We start from the raw sequence: 25243 nt of genomic DNA on the forward strand, positions 1-25243 counted from the left end.
GAAAAATAAAATGTGTCAGTCAACAACGGAAAGGTGATGTCCTCCAAAAAATTCATTTTGACTGAAGTGTCAAAGTACCGAAGTTATTCCTACACAATAATGTGAAGTTTTGTTCGCCACACTTTGATACAAACCAGTTTATGAACGTCATCACAACTGAAGCTGAAAATTGTCACACAGCCGTGATAATAAAACAATAAAAGCAACTAAACAGAACGCACAGAAGAAACCGATCCCACAATTGTCACTACGTTAGAGCTCACTAACATCAAGTTCTTAAACACAGGTATATTTTGAAGATGATGTAAGGATCTTGATTTATTGTTAAGCCAGTTCAGGGCGCCGTTGAAATGAAAACATGGGGCAAGATGGTAAGACGTAAATGAATTCGAAAACATTTCTTCGAACCATGAAAGCAGCATATACGCCGGAAAAGCCTCAGATCACATATCAATCCGAAAATAAAGGAAGTAGGTTACAGTACGCTTGTTCGCCCACTGCTTGAATACTGCTCAGCAGTGTGGGATCCGTACCAGACAGGGTTGATAGAAGAGATAGACAAGATCCAACGGAGAGCAGCGCGCTTCGTCACAGGATCATTTAGTAATCGCGAAAGCGTTACGGAGATGATAGATAAACTCCAGTGGAAGACTCTGCAGGAGAGACGCTCAGTAGCTCGGTACGGGCTTTTGTTGAAGTTTCAAGAACATACCTTCACCGAAGTGTCAAGCAGTATAGTGCTCCCTCCTACGTATATCTCGCGAAGATACCATGAGGATAAAATCAGAGAGATTAGAGCCCACACAGAAGCATACCGACAATCCTTCTTTCCACGAACAATACGAGACTGGAATAGAAGGGAGAACCGATAGAGGTACTCAAGGTACCCTCCGCCACACACCGTCAGGTGGTTTGCGGAGTATGGATGTAGTTGTAGATGTAGATTCTTACAGCAGACGTTACGTTAAGAGGCGGTCGGCTCTCTCGCTCCAACTGTCGGACTGTAAAAACTTCCTCCCCCCCCCCCCCCCCCACACACACACACACACACCACGATGGGGCTGTAACGAGCGCCTAGAGGAACCTCGACCTCCCTCGTGCTGTGCTCTGAGTACTTGTCGCCAGTGAGTCATATAAGTAAGTAGCAGAGTGGAGCTTCATCTTTGCAGGAATCCAAGGTCCCGTGTTTCTCTGAAGACTTATCGCTAACTGTAGAGATCTACGCGATATCCGTCACTATATGTACGGATATCGACAATAATAATTACTTTGTGGGTAAAAATTAAAGAACAGTGCCAATATTATTGTGCGATTTACCGAACTATTAAACGTCCATCCTGCCACCCGACATTTTGAGTCATTCCTGTTTCTTTGGGGGTAACAGAACTCAATTACGCAATTACCGAAATCCTCCACAGTGTGGTACGTACGTAAACAAGCTGCTATAGGACAAGTTGTTCTTTGGAATCTTCTCAGTCTGCCCAATTTGTGTATCACATACTGCACAGGTAATCTTCAGTGTAAAATCGGTGATCTATGGATATTTCTATTACGAGTATTTTAAAGTACCCGATGCAACGCTTGTTGCAGTTCTAAGTGCAGCATGCTGGTAAGATTGAACAGTTCTGTTAATTAACGTACATCTGATAAAAGACTGTGTGACTGACAGTAGTACGCAACATGTAACAACACCACCACAACTTTGATTTCCAGTGTCGCAGGAATGTCCGCAGAAAATTTCACAAAACCTGTTTCAGTACTCATGAACGAACGTTATAATTTGTGGAAGGTATCGAGAATATGGAAGGGTGTTACATTAAAATGTAAACATGATCAACGATATGCATTCTTAGTCTACGAAATGTAAATTACCAAGACCGCTTGGAGAACAGACGCGAAATTTCTAATTAGCAAAAATTATGATGAAAGGAATAATGTTATTCAGTCAGCAGTTGTGGCCACCTAAGCCGCAACCTAGTGCCCACGTTAAGGAGATAAGTGACGGACTGCAATGTAAGGATTCGTGGTTCGATTACCCTGCCGCTCTTAGGACTTTTAAGAACCGTAAAAATAACTTTAACATGTGGCAATGCTTTCTTTGTGTGGAAGATTCGTGTCAACACGGCATCTGTCATTCATTCCGTCGAGGTATATGACATATCATATGGAGTAATCACGTACGTAAGAAGCATCTTTTTCGTTAGAAACAAAACGCTATGTAACTACATAGACTTAACGGCTTATTAATTCATTATAGTCTTGTCAGATACGCAGTCGGATCATGTAGTCATCCTTACACAATACACTTTCTTATCAAAAGTATCTGGACACCTGTTAGCGGACATTATAATGAGATGTGCACCATTCGCTTTTATGACAGCTTGAACTGTGCTGGAGACACTTTCAGTGAGGTGTCTGAATGTCCGTGAAGGAATAGCAAGTCATTTTTCCTCAAGGTCCGAAACCAGAGGAGATTGTGATGTTGGACGCTGGGGTCTGAAGTGAAGTCTGCTTTCTAACTCATTCCAATGTGTTCCATTGGGTTCAGATCGGGACTCTAGGCTGGCAATTCCATTATATTCTTCCCATTTTTAGCACTTTCTTAAGCGCAAGAAGAGGACCACACGCTAACCACGAAAAACACTCCCCAACCGTAACACCACCTTCTCAATGCTTCACTGTAGGTACTACAAATGATGGCAGGTAACGTACTCCAGGCAGTCGCCGAACACCAGTCCTTCCATCTGAGATTGCCAGAGGGTATAGCGTGATTCGTCATTCCAAATCAAAACAAATGACTATAAATGAAGTTTTTAAAAGAACATATTCATGAACTTTTTTATGTTAAAACTCTTTAGACGATTTTAATTTGCAGTTAAAATCAGATGTCTGATGACAAGATTAATGAATCTAAAATGTAATGGTCATGATGGAGGTGGAATGATGAGTATTACTATGGGACTGTATGGAACCGCAGGTAGTGACCAAAAGTCAGTGAGCTGAATGGGAAAAAGTGGAAGGCTGGAGGTGTAGCGTTGCGACTATGGTTGGAAAGAGGGGCAGATTTCTTCATCGGAAGTAGGTCGATGTTCCGATGGCAGAGAATGGATAAGGCTTGAAGGTACATGGAAGGTGAAATTTAGATGTAGTTGTGAAGCATGGTATCTGGGTGGTGTTCCCGGTTCCGGGACTAGGTTTTCCGATTAATGCATTGGATCCAGACGTACACCAGGAGAAGGATAAGAAATTATGGGACTGGATGAATTGGTGTAGGACGCAAGTTGGAGAAGATGGTGGACGCGGAAGGCGAGGCGGAGTGGTGTAAGTTAGGACGAGGTGAACGGTGCACTTACTGGTGAGGATAATGGTAGGATAAAGGTTCTGGGTGCAGACTGTTTGTAGTTTTAGTAGGTTTCGGGCTTTCTATTGATTGGCAATGAGGTGTGATTTCCATGTTACTTTTTTTGACTAGGGATGGGCCTAATGGTTTGGTTGAGGATGGGCGTTGGGGGAGGGGAGTAGACGTCTGGACGACGGAGCACCACGGTGGTGCGACGAAGATTTGTCACTTGGCTTTTCTGTGGATTTACTAGAAGTTCCCACGTATTAATCCAGAATACGGGAGAGGGGGGGGGAGGGGCGGGGGCGGGCAGGGCCTTGAAACACAGCGGTCCTTTTACACACCACAGATAACCAAAGCGAGAGAAATTTCACTGCTGCCCCACAACGCAAGGTGAAGGCAAAGCACTCTAGCTGTGAAAGCAGGTGGAAACAATGAATGACCATGGGGTAAGTACCTCTGCCGAGCGAGTCAAAGACCGTTGTTCTCCCCACACTCTCTCTCATAAAAAAGCTGCAACAAGATTCCATATTTTACCTTGTGTGGGCAGTGGTCCGGCTGCAGATCCAAGAATAATATAATAATAATAGTCCTGCATCAGCTTTGAAAACTGCAGCGTGGGTGAGCTCTGAACTCCCAGCTCTGCTGTCTTAACATGATTCAAGACTACAGCACTACAGTACCAGATAGTTTTCGCGTGTGATGCCGTAATGAAAGGTGCGTAATGCAGAACTAATGATTAATGTGTTCCAGTGTATTATCCAATACACTGATGAACAATGAATTAAATACACTTTCCTAGTAAGACGTAGCATTCACTTCCGACCTGAAGGCGGAGATTGATCTCTGACTAACAACCGACCGCTTACGGTCATTGATCAGAAGAGGGCCAAGACACGGACGTTCCTCGCGGCAGCGTGCCAGATATGTTGTGTAACACTTACGTCAGGTGACTTCGGGATCATCTACGAGCTCCATGTCCGTGGAACCACTTGGACACCATCCAAGAGCGCTGAGGCGTTAGTGTCTTGCCGAATGCTGCTGTTTGAGTCCATCTGAACAACTCTGATACACGAGTACCGCCGCAGTTTAAGCTAAGCCTCGTTCGCAAGATGATTTAATCGCTACATGTGCTCTCGCTAGTTTCGTACCCGCAATCAGCGTGAAATTCATCACCCAAGGTGTCCTTATGCGTTATAAGAGCGTGTTGTGGTTGTGTCTGCTCCCATGCTGCAGTGTTTAGAGGTACGGTTTGGTTGTCTTGGGTATTGGCATTTTCAGTTCTGTGTATAATAAAGTACTGTGTTTAATAATAATAATGTGAAACACGGATTGCAGGAGCTTCGAAGTTGCTTGTTCAAATGAAACGCAGCATAACTTGGAAACAGGTTGAGATGGATTTGCGTTCACTGACATCGGCAGTTTCTGTCATACACGAAACCGATTCACATTTAAAAGAGTGAAAATCACCTCCGATCCCTGTTAGGTTCGTTTTAAGACCACCGTTCTTACGCTGTGTAACATGGTTGCCACTCGTTGGATAGCTAGCATTGATGCGCCGAACAGTCGCGCAACGCCATTGACAATGTTGTCGTAGGACTGTCGAAACACGCTTATTCCTTTGTACTGTTAAAAGACACGTCTCCTCGTTGAACCATTTTGCTGCGCTGATTCCATACAACCAGCTGGCACATACATACCACTTTCTGCCAAGAATTACGTGAGCTATGGAGGGAGCTCCTCGTATCAATTCTACACTACCTACCTGCAGCGTTCCAAGGCAACCGTGCTCTTTTGCCGGAGTGACTAATATTTCGTCCAGTGAGCTTGTGACACTGTCACTCAACCATTTTCATACTATTAAGGACTTCAGAAAGAGCAGATTTCAAGAATGTGCCACAAGCGTACACCGTGGATAAACGTTGGCCGAGTGAGTACGTTTGCTGGTGCAAGCTTTTTCACGGCGCTACACGAACGCTGCGCCCACGTGGTAAGGACGGGTCTCGCGCGTGGGAACGCCGCGGCGCCTGCGGAGATTGCGGGTATCGGCGCGGAGCGGCAGTCTCTTTATCTTTTCCTGCGCACTCGCGAGGGAGTCTCAGGGCGCCGCTCTGTCTCTCCCGGCTGCACGCGGTCGACTACTGTATCCGCCACGTCACACATCCGCCTGGCCATTAAGACTGCCACAACGCGAAGGATAGCGAAGGACGAAATTTTATTTACTGCTAACATAAACTGTAGTAGGAAGTAATTACTAGGTATACGGGTGAGAAATTTAGCATGGGTAACTGCCGTCTCTGACAGCAACAGTGAATTCTATTCAAATGAGAAATTATTATAAACTAATCTTTATAATATTTTTCTGAAGGAGGGGCGTTGCGAAGTTGCAATACTTTGAGGGGGGGGGGGGGACCTTATAAAATCCGAAGTTTTTAATGCACTGAATTTGGTACTATTGTCAAGGAATATTATATCGATGCATAATGATTTTTCGTGCTTGTTGAAGTTATGTTTTTAATTATGAACAATTGGTTTTTCAGAAAGGTGAATACAAATGTTCCTTAGTTGAAAATTATGTCAGAACGAAACTATTTTTGTGCAAATGTTGATATACCACTATTACACATATCGGTGTAACAGAATATTAATACATTCTTTCGCTAGATTTTTACAGCTCTGCAAATTTATGTATAAAAATTAAAAAAAGTACCAAATCCTAGGGCTTTTCTCTTATATAGGTGCCTTAGTATTGTAGTAAACGAAAATTCCTTCCACAAAATGTTTCACTAGAGTATTGACTAACTGAATGCCAAATTTTAAGCTCTATTATGTCAATGATTTGCCAGGAAAAGGCACATAAAATTGCCAAAATTTAAGTACGGGAAACATGAATTGAAGATTTGACAGTCAACCTGAATTGAAGTTTTGACAGTCATGGTATTAGGTCTTGTCTTATCTCGGTGAAATAGTGTAAGCTTTATGCATTCTCCTCTTCACACTAAAGCAGTCTTTTCTTTGCTTGTCTTCTTGGGTTAACCTGATTTTCAAACTGAGGAATAATAATTTCAGCTGCATCAATTCTCCTGTTATCAACTTTCTTCAGTATTGACAATTTGAAATCTCCAGGATTAAATCATAGCCTCTGTAGAGTCCGTAGTTTGCCGAGATTAGCACAGTGAAAAACTAAACGAGCATCACATGCTGCAATTTAATCAGCAGTTGTGGAAGCATATGTTGTCTTGGGGCACAGTTTTCCTATCAGAGAGTTGTAAATTTCATTATGATTTTGAGTTTTTCCATGCACACTCTTTTGCAGAAGTTCTGGATTTGCTAAGCACCAAAATATTCCCCACATTGTGATTGCATAAAACTGGAAGAAACCACCGCAGGAATGATTAATATGAAGAAATGCAGAACAAGAAAGGCGCATGGATCTGTGCAAGCTTTTGTTAATTACTATTTTGATCACATTTTGGAGTGGAGTTGGAACGTAATATTCAGGAATTGAAATTTCAGTACCATGTAATAAATGAAATTTCAATAAAAAAAAAATTGACTTAAGTAATAAAGATACGTCATTCTGTAATATACCGTAGTTAATACATCATAGTGACTTGATAGTCATGCACAGCAGTCTCTTGGCTGCCCCTGACAGTGTGTGTTCAATGGGTGAGAGATTTGAAAAGCGTGTTGGCCATGACAACAGACAAAATGATCTTGTTGCCTGATAAAATCATGGAGACCTCTTAGCTACAGGCCTTAACATGTTGGAAATGTAATGGCTGCCGTCCAAATTACTGGATACATGAACCGTATACGATTGTGTTGTGTACTCACTGGCACCCTATGACAATAAATCATGCAATCTAGGAAACTTCCCTCTCTTCAGACATTCTGTATGCAGTACTGGGACTTGACAAAAAAGACGACGTAGTGCATTTATTCAGTGTTGTCGGAACCACCACTGTTGGCGAGCCTGCTGACATGTTGAATTCCAACACATTGTGGTGGACGTTTTGCTCTCTTTCATGAGGCGTAATGCAGAATACTCACAAACAATCAACATTCAAATGCAACTTCTGAATCAAAGGTGCTGTGTAATCTTTCCTTATTCACAGAATGTAGACAGTGTTACTTCTGCCTACATGTGAAGTTGCACTGGCATGCTAATCATTTGCAGTTTACACTAGCTGGTGGTAAACCACCTCCAAGACAACGTTTTTGAAACATTTTATCAATGTGAGCTCCATGTGTACTACAGTATGTCCGTGCAAAAGGGATAGTTCGGTCAGTCTTGATTCTGGCCAAGTCACTGAAAGTGAAAGCTACACAAACTTGATTAACAATACAATGAACTATGTTCTCCCTGAACCACTGTTGGTACATTTTTGTTCCGTTGTAATCTTATTTACATTGTTATTAGTGGGTTGTGTTTGCACATGTTTTGGTTCATTAAATTGTTACACAGGGTATTTAAAGTAAGTGTTTGATATTCTTACAGGAGAGGATGCCAATCAAAATTAGAAAAAATCCTGTAAGAATATAATCAGAATCAAATACTTGCTGAGATATAGGCCACATGTTAAGATACCAAACCAGATATGAAAAGTTTTCTCTCCACAACACAATACAATATAAAGTGGCTTGCAGAGTATAGATGTAGGTGTAGATTGTGTAGGCACAAGGTCCCATTTTCATCAGTAAAACACAGGCTGAATTAGAATGCTCGATAAACATTTCTGACATGTATTTTTTGCATGTCCTGGTCAATCTGTTAGTGCTGTTATTTTTTGTAGAATTGCTTAATGTATTTGAATACTTAGACATATTATGTGAGAGTAGAGAAATATACCTAAGTCTTCCTGTTTCTTTATCATTTAAATCATTTCCAGGCATCTGTTTTGCGAGCCAATACCTTGTCAGATGTCACTTGAGCTGTATTCCCATTTTTTGGGTGTCAGATATTGGCAAAGTCAGCTCAATTGCAGTTGATGGTTTTTTAAACATTTCCATTGACTTTTGTTAGGACATTTCATTCCTGCGGCCATTATTGATGGGCTTCTTAGCCTTTTGGAGGGAAGACAAAATTCATCTTAATCATAGAGAGGTAATGGTTTATTTGAACATGGCATTTTTTTGTACTTGGACTTTCATTATTTTCTTCATTGATCTGCTGGAGTATACTATATGGTAAGACTAGCCCGTTTCTCTCTATTTAAGTTTGAAGTAACCCAAGAAAGTCTTGATGTTCTCGTCCCAAAGTTGGGCTGCTTTTTATGGATTTTGTCTGTTGTAGGGAGCACATGAGCATTGATCTGGATGTACTTTGTGTTGTCACAACAAAGACTTAGAACATAACCATTGAACTGAAGCTTTCTTATTAGGTTCAAAAGCAATGTCAACAATTGGTTTGTTTTAACCTACCTTAACTGCTTTTATTCCTTTACAGATTTCCTAAGGAGATACCCAGATAACTTATTTCTTGATCTTCTAGTACTCTTTTGTTTGTTGGTTATCTTTGTCAACTTTTATAATTCTTGAGCATCTAGTTCACATTTGTGTGTTTGAAAGCAGTGTGAGGTGCAGGCTAATGTAAGAAAATGGCCTGTGTGCACTCTGGCAGAGTCCTTTGAACAGTTAGAACCAGGGATAATGTGTTTGTGTAGATAACTTCCTACATGGCTTGATTATTTGTAAAGGTATAAGTTGGATCACACAATTCCAGTGACTAAACAGGGGTTATTAAACCCCAGAGCTGGAAGGCAGTTCCTCCATTTTATTCAACATCAGATTGTGAGATTATCTTTTGCATTCAAACCTGATGACCACCTTCACCTTTCATCTAGGTAAGGGTGAGGGGTACTTATAGTCTGCTACTGGCCAAACCAACTCGTGGATACAGTAAGATGTTAAGTGAACCATTGGCCCATCATTACTTTTCATTTTTTACTGTTTTGTGTTGTAACTGCTGCTATTTTTAAAATATTGAAGCATTTTTTTTGGAACAACTTTCCCGTGATGATATCTATATATTTGTCTTGGTATAACTAAATACCAGTATATTATTGTTTTGTTACATTTAAATTCTGTTAAATTTTCCTTTCACATTATACACATCAACAAAATGAAAGAAAATCAATACGATCAGTCTTAATAAAAGGCTGCTATTTTCTGGTTGTTAATAGGATAACGCACTGTATCGTCTCTTCTAAATTATGTCTAATAAATGTTCATATTCCTGATGTGTGCGAAGTTTTTGAATTGGTTTATGAGCTCTGTACTGCCACCGGATATTTAAAATTTTGTCATCTGTGTTACAGGAAAGCCCGTCGGAAAGATAAAGAACCATCAACCCCTAGTGCAGATGATCCAAAACTTTACCTCGAAGAAGCGCTCCTTGAGCGAAAGTTACCTGATATTGATCTGAGAGTCTTGGTGGACCTACCAGCAGGAGTAGACTACAATGAATGGCTAGCTTCCCATAGTAAGTTGTAATCTGTTTTAGATGACAGTAGACACAACTACTTTCATAAAAATATTTTGAAGTTTATCTCGTGTTTGGAAATTCCTTATCAAATATAAAATGATTTCAAATTTACTTTTTTGTTTGTGGATGCAAAATTATCCACTGTAGATTTTAGATTATCATCTCCAAACTGATTAAGCAAGCTACTTGTATTTCACAAATAATTATATTATTAATAATTTTTGAATACCTCTAAGTATGGTTGTTGTAAGTATCTGTTCTATTTTGTTTCAGCTATTGCATTTTTTGATCATATAAATCTTTTATATGGGACAATATCAGAATTTTGTACAATGTCTGGATGCCCAGACATGACTGGTCCAGGTTACAGGTAAGCTGACGGATGCCTCAGATGATAATCTTGTTCATCGTACTTACATCTTTGAACACAGAAAATCCTTGACACATTGGTTGATATTTGACTAACACCTTACCTGACAACCAAAGCTTTGTAGAAGTATATACAACGCGTGCAACTTTGCTTGCGCCATTTTTTTTTCCCCCTACATTTGAGGCTTTGATGGAACAATTGGTTACACATATATCATTCAAAGTATTTTCCATTGCTGGCCACTACTTTCTCCCATCTTTCGGGCAGTGTACAAATCCCGCGTCGAAAAAACTGTTCATCTTTTGAAGCGATCCACAAATTGAGCCAATTTGTGACTTCTTCATGAGATTGGAAGTGTTGGTCAGCCAGGCCATGCACCATTGATCTAAACAGGTGATGGTCAGAGGGCGCAGTGTCTGGAGAATACGGCAGGTGAGGTAGGACTTCCCATTTTAACGTTTCCAAGTACGTTTTGACCTGTTTTGCAACATGGGGTCGAGCGTTGTCATGCTGCAAAATCTCTTTATCGTGCAGCCATTTGTCTTTTAATGCTCTGCTCAGATGCATTAATTGGATTCGATAACGAGCACCAGTGATTGTTTCACTTGGTTTTAACACCTCATAGTACTCGACGCCGAGCTGGTCCCACCAAATGCAGAGCACGATCTTGGAGCCATGAATATTCTGTTTGGCCGTCGACATGGAAGCATGGCCCAGATATCCCCATGATTTTTTTGCGTTTAGGGTTATCATAATAAACCCATTTTTCATCCCCAGTCACAGTACGATGCAGAAATCCCTTCCGTTTTTGCCTCTGAAACAACTGTTCACAAACACACAAACGCTGTTCAACGTCTCTTGGTTTCAACTCACATGGCACCCAAGTTCCTTCTTTCTGAATCATGCCCATAGCCTTGAGATGTTTTGAAATATCTCTCTGTGTCACTGCCACTAATCATGCCAATTCTTCTTGAGTTTGACACGAGGCTTCACTCAGCAATATCTCCAATTCTGCATCTTCAAAACCATTCTCTCTTCCACCACTATGCCGGTCTACAACGTTAAAATCACCGATTTTGAAGTGTTGAAACCACTCAAGTCACGTTCTGTCTCGAATAGTGTTCTTTCCATACATACTTGAGAGCATTCAATGAGACTCAGCCGCTGTTTTCTTCATATTGAAACAAAACAGTAACACCTCCCGCCAATGACGAGAATTAGGCTTGTAAACTGACATTTTCAATCAAGAACAACTTTATGATGCAGACACAAATTGACTAATGTTTGAATGAGGTTATGTTGACCGAGGTCCAAGCTAACTGCCTGACATCTGCGATCTGTTTCATTCGACCACTACTTACCGTTGTCGCCACCTATCTGCAGATGGCTGAAGCAAAGTTGTACACCTTGTATATTGTACATATATTGTATATTTTCTGGTCATATTACTTGTTTTTGAAATATGTAGTGTCACTGTCTTCTTTACATAATTTACAAAAAAAAAGCAAACTGTTTAAAGTGATAGTCACAATGTGCATTGTTCTAAATGGTATTTCTTTAAGTGTGTAAAACTTTTCCTTTCAGTTATTTTATGTTTATTTTAAATACATTAATCCAGGCACCATATGCCTTTAAAATTAATGTATTGTAAAGGTTTTCAGTATGTTGCATCGTGTAGCTCTCAGATAATTAAGGAAAGACATTTTCAGTTGTTTGCCCCAAAGCCACTAGTTATTTATTAGCTGACTATTTTTGGCTGTTGCTCATTTTCAAATGCCACGTATTGCAGAGAACATAATTTATGAGTGGATGCATCAAATGCGGATAATCCAGTATGATTAATATTATGATCAATATACGTATTTTATATTTTGGATTTACTTGGTGTGAACAGTTCTATTCATAGCATCACTCTTTGGATGTGCTTCAGATGTGCATCCAAACATGTCATAATTATTGTAGTTCTGCCTTGGTGTAGTATGTACGAGCAACTTATTTATCTTAATTGTGGTTTCTTAATTATACATGATCTGTTCCATGCAACAATGATATTTCGTATAAAATAGAAAATTTGGTCTCGTTGGATTTCACTATGTATCATACAGGCTTATTTTTCATTTGCAGTATCATAAATTTGACCAATATTGACACAAAGAATTTTATTATAGGCTCTTATATAATCTCTGAAATATTCAGTTTAGTATGCAGTTGTTTTACTGTCACTGCCTTTGTTCAGTGTGAGACACAATGTTCCATCATATTATTGTCATGCAATGAATTTTTATTTTATTTGTAGCATTATTTAAGAGGGCAAATAGTACTTCATTTGTATTTCAGTGGAATCTACATGCAACAGTATTGCCAAGCTGTTATAACTGGATTTTTGGTGAAAGTTCCTAGTCATAGTTGGTGGTGTTAAAATAAAACATAGTCAGAAATTTAATGCTCTTTTTAACTAAAAATAGCAGTATTTGAAAATAGTTCTGAAATAATCTGATTTTAAGTTCAGTTGAAAGGTTACTAATTTAGCAGACCTTGTCCTTAATAATAACTAAATGAATTTGTCACCAAAAGAACTCAGATATAATCTGTCAAAAAAGCAAACGCCACCAATGTAGTTTCCATGATCAACCACGCAAAAGGAGCACTGGACATAGCAAAATTTTCATGGCAGAGCAAAGCAGATTAGCTAGCAAAATTGCCAACGTCATAGATTCTTGTACGACATAATATGAAAAGAGAAAATGATAACCAAAAAAAAAGGAACTACAACATTAATATGAAATGAGAAGCACATAACATCATAGCTTTACAAGCATGTTTTGATGAAGAAACATTAGTATATAAATAAAACAATAGAATCCTTTAAGGCTCACACATATAGATAAAGGCCCCACAAACAGATTCCAAGAATTAATAAAAAGAGTAATCAAGGACTCTGAACTTGTCTTAACACAAAAAGAACAGAATAAGTATATAGTCATTAACCCCCAGTGCTCCAAGCTAAGAACCCAACGAAAAGTACACTAACCAGATGTCACAATTAGACTCATTGTAAATTATATAAACAATGTTGCATTCTTAATTGAGAAAAAGCTGAACAAAATCATATGCAACAATTACACATACAGTACACAGTATACTCGAAAAACTTGATGGGATTAATTCTTAGAGATTAAAGACACAAAAATCCCAGATGACAGTACATTCTTTTCTTTGAGTGTAATTAATATACACACAGTTGTGCCCATTGATGAGACTATTAGCGTAAAAGAAAACCCTTGAAATGCAGACAAATATCACAAGCATAAGTTCATGAATTAGTGGAACTACCAACGATGATACTATCTCAAGTATTTTAGCTTCAGTGGCTAAAATACTCTCACAGAAAACTGATCTTGTGATGGCTAGTTGCCTGTCAGCTACACTAGTGATTTAGATTTCCAGACCACCTAGAAAATAAATTATTTAAGAAACAAGACCATTGGGAAGGAAAAGTAAAGTACTATTTAAGGTACATAGGTGATTTCATCATTTTATTTAACTGATCAGTAGTGGAAATTAGCAGCTTCCAACATTTTGATAATATGCACAGAAATACCACCTTCACAATCATACATGAACTCAATGACAGCATTAACTTCCACAATTCACAAGGAGCCATAAAGAAGCATATTTTAGAACAGTACTAGGTCAAGTCACAGAATACGCTCTAAGTAATGCTGTGTAAAAAGAAATTAAATACAAAATGAAAAAAATTCAAAGACAAAATCACCCTGACAAAGACTGAAACAAGAAAGATAGATAAATTTGTGGCACTTCCATACTGGGAACATGTATCAGACAGGGCAAATTACACATTAAAGAAAGAAAATCACAAAAAGGGTTATGCATCAGTAACACTAACATCATTCTTGAAATAGACAAAACACAAACACACAATCATTATGAAGTTAACAAAATCGAATGCAGTGAATGTAAAAAGGCCTACATTGGATTGACAGGCAGAACTTTTGAAACAAGATATAGAGAAACACAAACATAAATGAAAATAACCTTTCTTCTTTCAGCACACAACCCAGAGAAAATAAAGACTCCGCTCAAAATATTGGGAGAAAATTCACAATTTTAATAACGCCACCAAAGGCCATATGGCTAAGCACTCAGAACAATTGTTAAAAGAATAAACAGAATCATGCAGCAAACAGTTCATAGAAAATTTCAATACCCCCATAATCACATATGAATTGCACTCCATCCTACGTTAATCACTCACCAAATATCTGACCACAGATTATTCACTGAAAAACCAATTAAAACAGCAGGACAGTACTGTCGTATGTAGAAAAACAAATTAAATAATATGTCTCCACTTAAGCAAGGGAAAAATAAAATGAAAATTTATTGTACAACAGTAATGTGATGGAACACTGTCTCTCACACTGGACAAAGCCGGTAATACTAATACGGTCACAGAGCCATCAAATTTATGACAACACTTGCAAAAAATAAGCAAGCATGATATACAGTGAGCTCCAGGGAGAACAAACACTGCATTTATGATATATTGTTGTCATTTGGATCAGATCATGCTGAATAATGAATGTACCACAATTAAGGAAAATTTATCTTGTGCTCATATGCTGACATACTACAGGTAAGGTATAACAGTGACATGTTTGAATGCAGATCTGAAATATATCTAAAGTCTGATGACATAAATAGAACTGTCCATGCCAATTATATCCCAAATACAAAATATGTTGGTACTTACTGCCTGGACCATAATGTTACTGATACCTTTATTATTTACATTCAATGCATCCACTCATAAAATTTCGTCCTCTGTAATAGGTTGCTTGTCAACATGGGCAAAGCCTGAAACTTATCAGCCAATAAATAAATAGCAGCTTCGGTGCAACCAGTGGAAAAGATCTTTTCTGCAAAGTTAATGTACTGAATAGTACCTACATATCAACTAAAATTTTAAGAGCCAGTGGTCCTGAAAGGGGCATAATAGTTCAGAAGGGAGTGACACCGGGCTGCAGATTATCTCGCCCGCCCCCCCGCGCCCCCCCCCCCCCCATGTTATTAAATATGTACCTTCAGCAAGCTCTAAAGGAAACAGAAGAGAAGCAAGCACCAAAGGAAATGAAAGAGAAATTGAAAAAGGAATAAATTTCAATAGAAAAATAAGAACAACATGGTTTGCTGATGGTTCAAATGGCTCTGAGCACTATGGGACTTAACAGCTGTGGTCATCAGTCTCCTAGAACTTAGAACTACTTAAACCTAACTAACCTAAGGACATCACACACATCCATTCCCGAGGCAGGATTCGAACTTGCGACCGTAGCAGTCGCGCGGTTCCGGACTGCGCGCCTAGAACCACTAAACCACCGCGGCCGGCGGTTTGCTGATGACATTGTAATTTTGCCAGATGAAATATCTTGAAACATAAGTTGAAAGGAATGGGTAATATCTTGAAAATATAAGATGAATATGAATAAAAATAAAACAAGGGAAATTAAGTGTAATTCAAGTAAATCAAATGAGGCTGAGGGAATTAGATCAAAAAATGCGATACTAAAAGTAGCAGACACGTTCAGCTATTTGGGTAGCAAAACAACTGGTGATGGTGATGAAGTAGTAAACGACTTAGACTGGGAATAGCAGCAGTTCATCAAAAAGAGAAATATGTTTATTCCAAATATAAATTTCTGTATTTTCTGTCAGTATTTGTCAGAATGTAAACCTTGTGTTGAACTGAAACATTGATGAATAACAGTACAGATAAAAAGAGAATAGGAGATTTTGAAATGTGGTGTTATAGAAGATTGCTGATGATCAGATAAATAAATCAAGTGACTAAGGAGGAGGTATTGCATGGAATTGGGAGAGCAAAAATTGTGGCGCAACTTGGTGAAAATAAAGTATACATTGATAGGACCCATCATTAGGCATCAAGGAACAATTAATTTGGTGATGGAGGGAAGCGTAGTGGGTAAATATTGTAGAGGGAGACCTAGGCTTGACGATTGGGTAGTTAAAGTAGATTTAGATTGCATAAGTGTGCATATGTGTAGAGACTTGCACAGAGTAGACTAGTGGGAGAGCTACTTCATATTAGTTTTTGGACTGAAGACCACAACAACAATTGTAGCTATTTCCAACTCCATTGTTTGGCAAGCATTATGTTAGTTTACACACAGCCTGAGGTTATTCCTATACTACTTAAAGACTTCTTTTTTGTACAGACGACAAAAAAGTGGTAAGCAATGTTCTTAAAACTATTATTGGCTGCTTAAGTATTATTGACTGGTTTTCTGCAAATGGTCTTGCTCTCAATTTTAAAAAGACACAAAATATTCAGTTTCGCATATCTAAAGATACTACATCAAAAATAAATGGCATGGAAACTTCAGAATACTGAGGTGTCCATATTGATAAGAATTTAAACTGGAAAAAGCACATTTTGGAACTCTTAAAATGTCTTAGTTCAGCTACATTTGCACTTAGAATCATTGTAAATCTTCGGGAGAGACGAATCAGTAAGTTTACATATTTTGCATATTGTCATTCAGTAATGTCATACAGAATAATGTTGTAGGTTAACTCATTGCCCGCGAAAGGCAAAGGTCCCGAGTTCGAATCTCGGTCGGGCACACAGTTTTAATCTGCCAGGAAGTTTCATATCAGCGCACACTCCGCTGCAGAGTGAAAATCTCATTCTGGAAACATCCCCCAGGCTGTGGCTAAGCCATGTCTCCGCAATATCCTTTCTTTCAGGAGTGCTAGTTCTGCAAGGTTCGCGGGAGAGCTTCTGTAAAGTTTGGAAGGTAGGAGACGAGATACTGGCAGAAGTAGAGCTGTGAGGACCGGGTGTGAGTCGTGCTTCGGTAGCTCAGATGGTAGAGCACTTGCCCGCGAAAGGCAAAGGTCCCGAGTTTGAATCTCGGTCGGGCACACTGTTTTAATCTGCCAGGAAGTTTCACTTCAGTGTCTGTCTCTAAACTACCTAGGTACCTAGAAAATAGTGTACTTTTTTATGTCCTCTTAAAAAGTTATTGCATTGTGGAACCGGGCTGTGTTCATCCCTGTGGATTTCAGCATTTTCGTTATCTTCAGTGCCAATTAATAACTCTTTCTGTGCCCCAGTAAATTTGTAGGCTCCTGGAATTGTTTTTATTATTGTTGCACTCACACCTTCATAGCCTTCCAGCTGGTATATTGAAATTATTTTGATCGCGAGGAATTAGAATGGGTTTTAGATTCTTCCCTGCACTTGTACTACAGTGAAGTCCTTTGATTGGCTCTTGTTTCTTTTCTTCGGATATGTCTTCACCAAATAGTAAGTCCATATTTATATCTGAGCTACTATCATGAAATGAAAAGTTTGAATCTGACTGTGAAGGACAATTAACCGGCAGTTTCACTTCTTCTTCTTCTTCTTCTTCTTCTTCTTCTTCTTCTTTTTTTTTTTCATGTAATGACATCTAGTTAACATCATTTTGTTTCTATAGAACACTCTTTTCTTTCTTTAACACATCTTTCCCTCTCAATAATAAGCTTTTCTTTACCCTTGGATTCTTTGTGTCTACATTGGAAGCACAGATTTCAATGCTTTGCTATAATGTTTCTCTTAACCTTTATTTTAGGCAGTGGAATTATGTCTTCTGATGAGATTATCATGCAGTCTGGGTTGAATGTAATCTGTTGCAGGGGTTATCATTGAAGAATTGTCATCACACTACTGGAGATGCAGGGATTTATACCAAAACACCTGCATGTATTTCACCATTTTACGGCAAATGTGCTGTGTTGATGTTGGCGACCGACGCTAACATTTTGTCCACACGAAATTGAAGCTTAAATCCAGGAGTGTCAACAAGTAATTCATTGATTCTTCTTTTGAAACCATACATTATACAATGTTCAAGTAAGAACTTAAGAAAAGTTCATGTAAGTAGTAAGGAACAGATTTACTTCATTTTCTCATCCCTGGAACAACCTGCCTAGATGAACTTCCGTGGAGTAATAAGTTACAACAAGGGAAACCTGTTCGTTGGTGGTAAATTCATGAATCAATGGTGGTCAGTTCAAAATCTCAGTGCGGGTATTTACCCCAAGGGGCTTCATCCCCATCTACCTTACTGTGAATTTCTCATCAGTAGTGTCCACCCTCGCCGCTATTAATAAATAAGTGATTTCTTGTTCTTTAGTTTCTTCAGATACTTGAGCTGCATGGTGCATAGAGGAAATCAAAATTACAGCTTTGTTCTTGTAAGCACATGTGATGCAGGTATGTTGTCTTCATGAAAACCAAACACTGAGTACCTCTCTTCTTGCTGAATGTAGAAACTCTCTTGGCATATCACATTGTTTCTCTTGAGTATAGTTACATAAGCTAGATTCCTCTTTTGTAGCTCCTTCTTTAGCACGATGGATGAAAATCAGTTATTGACAGTAATGTTATGATTAGTTCCTGCAGTAACATTTCAAAGCCTGAGTACAGCCTGTATTGGAATGTCCAGGTGTTTTTCATCTTTGGCTAGAGTTTCTCCATTAAAAAAAAAAAAAAAATAGTGTGTTTGTGCATCATTCAAAATCACCATTTTAAAGACCATACTTACTATGTTTTTGCAACATGTACATCCAAAATTTACATCTTCCACAAAACCTAATAAGCATTTCATCTGTGCATGCATATTCATGCATTGAATACATTTCTTGACAGTTCTCAACAGACTCCTGGAATATCCGTTAAATGGCTACTATTCTATCAGATTCTTTCTTTGCAGCCATATTACTGGCATCATCAAAAAGAAGGACATGATACACTTTTTCATCTCTCCACCTGTACTATCTATTGCAAACATTGCTTCTAAACTTTCGTAGTTTGATTTTAATATAACTGAAAAGAACAACAGTCCTATAAATGTTTTAAATTCTTCAAAGCTTATTTCTCAATATTCAATCTGGTTTGTCTGCTTTAGTCCATCTCTCATTTGTTGAACTTACTGTTTTCACTACCTCTTAGTATTTAATTGGTGAAAATTGCTTTCCCACTAGCTCTCAGTATTTAATTTGTGAAAATTGCTTTCCAGTCATCTTTCTCTGTACCATCTGTAATATCGGGAGAAAGCCTTTTCCGTGCACCAGTTACCTCCCCGTGCACCAGTTACCTCTTGCAAATGTGTAACATTTTTGTGACTCTGTGTCTGGATGTTTATTGCCAATCCATTCTTACACCATTTATGTCCATTTTTTCCATAGTAGTAAAGTGCATGTTCATTATTTTCCATTGGTGCATAATGCTATACAATAAGAGAAAAATGCATTCTTTGACAGCCCCTTATCTGCTCCATTGCTATAATCGCTTTGAGTTTCTGTATTACAATCAAATACTCATACCAAATCTGGATCCAAGGTGCCGTGATTGTCACTAAATTCATTTTCTTTCACATCTATAGCATCCTGTATCCAATTACCAAATTTTGGAACATCAAGTTGCATCAACCAGATGCCATAGTCAGCTAAAAGAAAACATAACCCAGTTCAAAAGTAGGAATCCAACCCAAGATGTGGGTTATATCCTGTCACAGCCATTATTCAAAGCAGTATAATTTGTCATTACTCACCTTCAAGAATACAACTGTCATTCACAACAGTTAACAATAGACTGATGGAAAGGTAGTGAGAGACGCTAATGTGTCGGGTGGTGGATAATGCAATTATTGCAGTATGTGTGTAAGGTTGTAACAAAAATCTTCATAATAGCTGACGATGGACAATGTGATTTATTGAGAAATATCTGCAAGTTGTAGGACACCAACTACCAAAGTTTTGTTTGGTGATGAATTGACTAGAATATGGCTATCCTTTGCTACATTAAATTCTAAGATTTTTTCTGTGCGATTGATGATATTTTTACAAATATCTTTCACGTAATGTATATAGAAGGCTGATAAACCTATAGTTTTAACATTATTTTTATCTGTGCTTGATCTCATGAGTTCCACAACCATTGATGATTATTAGTTAATAACCCAACAGCCCACAAGTATTTTTAAAACACTTTATTTCAGTGCCATCTTGAGATGCCTAACATTTCCAGTTACATGCTGCAGATAAAACATTAGTGTAATAAGAAACATTGGCAATATGAAGTTGGGCATGAATGCCTGAAACTGGTAATGGCACTGAAATACAGCATTTCAAAAATATGGTTTTTTATGTGCATTTGCTGTGAATGAGAGTGATTACAGAATTCTTGAAGTTTCAGGCAGTTTTCTTTATTGCTAGCATTCTGTAAATAACTCAAGTTTCTTTTGTGCGATTTTCATCCAGTTTAATGATTTCTGTCGAAACACCAGTACATCAGAGTGCCTCCCTCCCTTTATACCTTGAAGAGTTTTATTTACCTCATTTGACCTAACTGTGGGAATACCGTTATTTTCATTACTACCTGTCCGTGTTTCTGATTCATGTCTCTTGGAGTGCACACATGTTTGAAGAGATGTTTGAATGCTTGTACATTTTAATTAATCCATTTTGTCTGTAATTCATCGTAATGCAAGTAAGTTGGTTCATATATATTTGTGTACTACAAAACTGCTCAAGTGTCTTAAACAAATCTCTGTTCGCATTGTAGATGAAAAAGCTAGCAAACTTTGCTTACATTCATTCTGCGTCATACGGGATCATTTTATGGAGTAACTCATGAAACGAAGCTTAAGTCCAAAAATGTGCAGTACAAATACTTTGTGGTGTGAACTCAGTAACGTCCTGCAGAGTCCTGTTTAAGAAACTAGGAATACTAATGATTGCTCCCCAATATATTTATTCCTTAAAGAAATTTATCTTTAAAAATATCTCTCTCTTCTCAATCCAACAGCTCAGTTCCTAGAATCAAAATTATAAATAAGAATAATGTTCACAAAGATTTAAAGTCATATACTATTTTGGTTCAGAAAGGTGCCCATTATTCAGGAATCACATTTTCGGTAAGAATGTGTTGTATATTTGGTGTCCTCCAGTATCAATAACCATGTGTTTGATGTATGTTGTTTTTTTATGGTAGTTTATTTTATTGGGCAAATTTTGGGCATCCACCCATCATCAGCAGTACCTGTTTTACAGAAGACAAATATTTCTTATAACATGTTGTTTGTCGTAGACAATATTTTAGGTTATTTGGTTTTATTTATACATATGCATATACACTTGAGCCAAAGAAACTAGTACACCTGTCTAATATCATGTAGGGCCGCCGTGAGCACGCTGAAGTGCCACAACATGATGTGGCGTGGACTCGACTAATGTCTGAAGTAGTGCTGGAGGGAATTGACGCCATAAATACTGCAGGGCTGTGCCCATAAATCCATAAGAGTATGAGGGGGTGGAGTTCTCTTGTGAACAGCACATTGCAAAGCATCCATGATATGCTCAATAATGTTCATGTCGGGGGAGTTTGGTGGCCAGTAAGTGTGTAAACTCAGAAGAGTGTTCCTGGAGCTACTCTGTAACAATTCTGTATGTGGGGGGTTGTCGCATTGTCCTGCTGGAATGGCCTAAGTCCGTCAGAAAGCACAAAGGACATGAGTGGATGCAGGTGATCAGACAGGATACTTATGTACATGTCACCTGTCAGTGGCGTATCTAACCGGTCCCATATCACTCCAGCTACACATGCCCCACACCATTACAAAGCCTCCACCAGCTTGACCAGTCCCTTGCTGACATGCGAGGTCCATGGATTCTAGAGGTTGTCCCCATTTGAAACAAGACTCTTGTGACCTGGCTTCCAGTCATTAACAGTCCAACGTCAGTGTTGACGGGCCCAGGTGTGGCATAAAGCTTTGTGTCTTGCAGACATCAAGGGTACACAAGTGGGCCTTAGGCTCCAAAAGCCCATACCAATGATGTTTCGCTGAATGGTTCACATGCTGACCCTTGTTGGTGTCCCAGTATTGAAATCTGCAGCAATTCGCAGAAGAGTTGCACTTCTGTGGTGTTGAACAATGATCTTCAGTTGTTGTTGGTCCCGTTCTTGCAGGAGTTTTTCTGGCCACAGCAATGTTGGAGATTTGATGTTTTACCAGATTCCTGATATTCACGATACACTTGGGAATCAGTCGTACAGGAAAATCCCCACTTCAGAGGTGCTGTGTCCCATTGCTCGTGCACCGACTATAATGCCACATTCAAATTCACTGAAATCTTGATAACCTGCCATTGTAGGAGCAGTAACCGTTCTAACAACTGCGCCAAACACTTGTCTTACGTAAGCGTTGCCGACTGCAGTGCTGTATTCTGCCTGTTTACATATCTCTGTATTTGAATACGCATGCCTATACCAGTTTCTTTGGCACTTCAGTGTATATGAAATCAGGATAAGAAATTTTTATGAGAATATCTGATATCAGTTGCAATTAGTGTAGATGCAAATATCATTATTTGTTGTGTACCATAGCCTATTATAATGTTGCTTGCATGGAGCTATAATAAGGGGTGGTAGTACTACAGAATTTTGTTGTATGTTGCTTTGAAGCCAGCACTACAATTTTACATGCCCCAGAACATTAGCATACTACTGTTTACATTGCATCTTGTTCTTAATTTCTGTCATGTGCACACAAGAGTTGTTTTAAATACAGTACTTTCGTGAAAATCGTAGTGTCAGAAAGACATTTTCAGTTGTTTTCCTGGTCTAAATGCTTATTTGATCCAGTAATGTGATGCATTTTGCCTTGTTGATGTAACTTTCTTTTCGTTATATGTTTTGAATAACCAAGAAGAGAATTTCCTTGATACAGACAGCTGAAACTGATGTTTGGTCCGAGTCTTTTTCCTGAGAAAGCTGAGAAGATACACTCCTGGAAATTGAAATAAGAACACCGTGAATTCATTGTCCCAGGAAGGGGAAACTTTATTGACACATTCCTGGGGTCAGATACATCACATGATCACACTGACAGAACCACAGGCACATAGACACAGGCAACAGAGCATGCACAATGTCGGCACTAGTACAGTGTATATCCACCTTTCGCAGCAATGCAGGCTGCTATTCTCCCATGGAGACGATCGTAGAGATGCTGGATGTAGTCCTGTGGAACGGCTTGCCATGCCATTTCCACCTGGCGCCTCAGTTGGACCAGCGTTCGTGCTGGACGTGCAGACCGCGTGAAGCGACGCTTCATCCAGTCCCAAACATGCTCAATGGGGGACAGATCCGGAGATCTTGCTGGCCAGGGTAGTTGACTTACACCTTCTAGAGCACGTTGGGTGGCACGGGATACATGCGGACGTGCATTGTCCTGTTGGAACAGCAAGTTCCCTTGCCGGTCTAGGAATGGTAGAACGATGGGTTCGATGACGGTTTGGATGTACCGTGCACTATTCAGTGTCCCCTCGACGATCACCAGTGGTGTACGGCCAGTGTAGGAGATCGCTCCCCACACCATGATGCCGGGTGTTGGCCCTGTGTGCCTCGGTCGTATGCAGTCCTGATTGTGGCGCTCACCTGCACGGCGCCAAACACGCATACGACCATCATTGGCACCAAGGCAGAAGCGACTCTCGTCGCTGAAGACGACACGTCTCCATTCGTCCCTCCATTCACGCCTGTCGCGACACCACTGGAGGCGGGCTGCACGATGTTGGGGCGTGAGCGGAAGACGGCCTAACGGTGTGCGGGACCGTAGCCCAGCTTCATGGAGATGGTTGCGAATGGTCCTCGCCGATACCCCAGGAGCAACAGTGTCCCTAATTTGCTGGGAAGTGGCGGTGCGGTCCCGTACGGCACTGCGTAGGATCCTACGGTCTTGGCGTGCATTCGTGCGTCGCTGCGGTCTGGTCCCAGGTCGATGGGCACGTGCACCTTCCGCCGACCACTGGCGACAACATCGATGTACTGTGGAGACCTCACGCCCCACGTGTTGAGCAATTCGGCGGTACGTCCACCCGGCCTCCCGCATGCCCACTATACGCCCTCGCTCAAAGTCCGTCAACTGCACATACGGTTCACGTCCACGCTGTTGCGGCATGCTACCAGTGTTAAAGACTGCGATGGAGCTCCGTATGCCACGGCAAACTGGCTGACACTGACGGCGGCGGTGCACAAATGCTGCGCAGCTAGCGCCATTCAACGGCCAACACCACGGTTCCTGGTGTGTCCGCTGTGCCGTGCGTGTGATCATTGCTTGTACAGCCCTCTCGCAGTGTCCGGAGCAAGTATGGTGGGTCTGACACACCGGTGTCAATGTGTTCTTTTTTCCTTTTCCAGGAGTGTATTTTGCTGTGTTTAGCCCGTTTCCAGTCTTTCCTTGTGACAGCATTCACCAAGAGAAGTCAAATGACAGAAATAAAGCCACTGCAGTAAAAGTAAACAGCACAATCAAAATTCCATGAATATAAAAGACAGTATTGCTTTAACGAATCCATTTACAAATGAAAGGATATTCTTTTACACTTCAGACTATATTCATAATGCAATTGGGTAGATAAAAAATCTACTCACCCAGCAGAGGCAGGAGAACACACAATTTTTCTTCTCATCCCGTCTGGTAAGTTTCACCTGACCCGGGATTCTGGGACTTCTCTGAACTCTGCCCCTTTCCCTAAACCTCACAAGTCCTTTTCCTTCGCCTGCCTTCTTCAACCTGGAACCCTTCTGCCAGGATGAGGAGCTACAGACTGCGAAAACCTGCATACGTAACACCTTTCATATGTGTGTGTTCCTGCTGTTGCTTGATGAGCAGAGTTTTTATCTGTCCGATTACATTATGTTTTGAAAAATTGATTATCTTCATTGATATGTTAGACTGTAGTAAAAATGATTATCACACCCATAATTGATGCAAGCTGGCATTTTTGATCGAAACACTTCCACCAGAAGCTGTTTTTTGGTACAACTAATATGGCAGACATTAGCCTCAAGTTGTGACACCATGACATTTACCCTTATTATGCTTCCAAGGTTGCTTCTAATTTTTATTATTACTGTTAACTGAAGAAAATTGTTTTGTATGCTAAAGAATAA

The 25243-nt window shown here is 39.7% G+C and overlaps 1 protein-coding gene across 3 annotated transcripts in view; it reads left to right on the plus strand.

Moving 5' to 3' along the window:
* Nucleotides 1-25243, plus strand: part of LOC126251939 (MOB kinase activator-like 2) — a 372304-nt gene that overhangs the window by 324002 nt on the left and 23059 nt on the right. For all 3 annotated transcript variants that reach the window (XM_049952694.1, XM_049952693.1, XM_049952692.1), the window contains exons 2-3: nucleotides 9661-9824; nucleotides 10101-10197. In XM_049952694.1, coding sequence (XP_049808651.1) covers nucleotides 9661-9824; nucleotides 10101-10197 — 261 coding nt within the window. The remainder of the gene's footprint in view (nucleotides 1-9660; nucleotides 9825-10100; nucleotides 10198-25243) is intronic.

The sequence above is a fragment of the Schistocerca nitens genome, chromosome 4 (genome assembly GCF_023898315.1).
Source record: "Schistocerca nitens isolate TAMUIC-IGC-003100 chromosome 4, iqSchNite1.1, whole genome shotgun sequence".
Taxonomy (NCBI): domain Eukaryota; kingdom Metazoa; phylum Arthropoda; class Insecta; order Orthoptera; family Acrididae; genus Schistocerca; species Schistocerca nitens.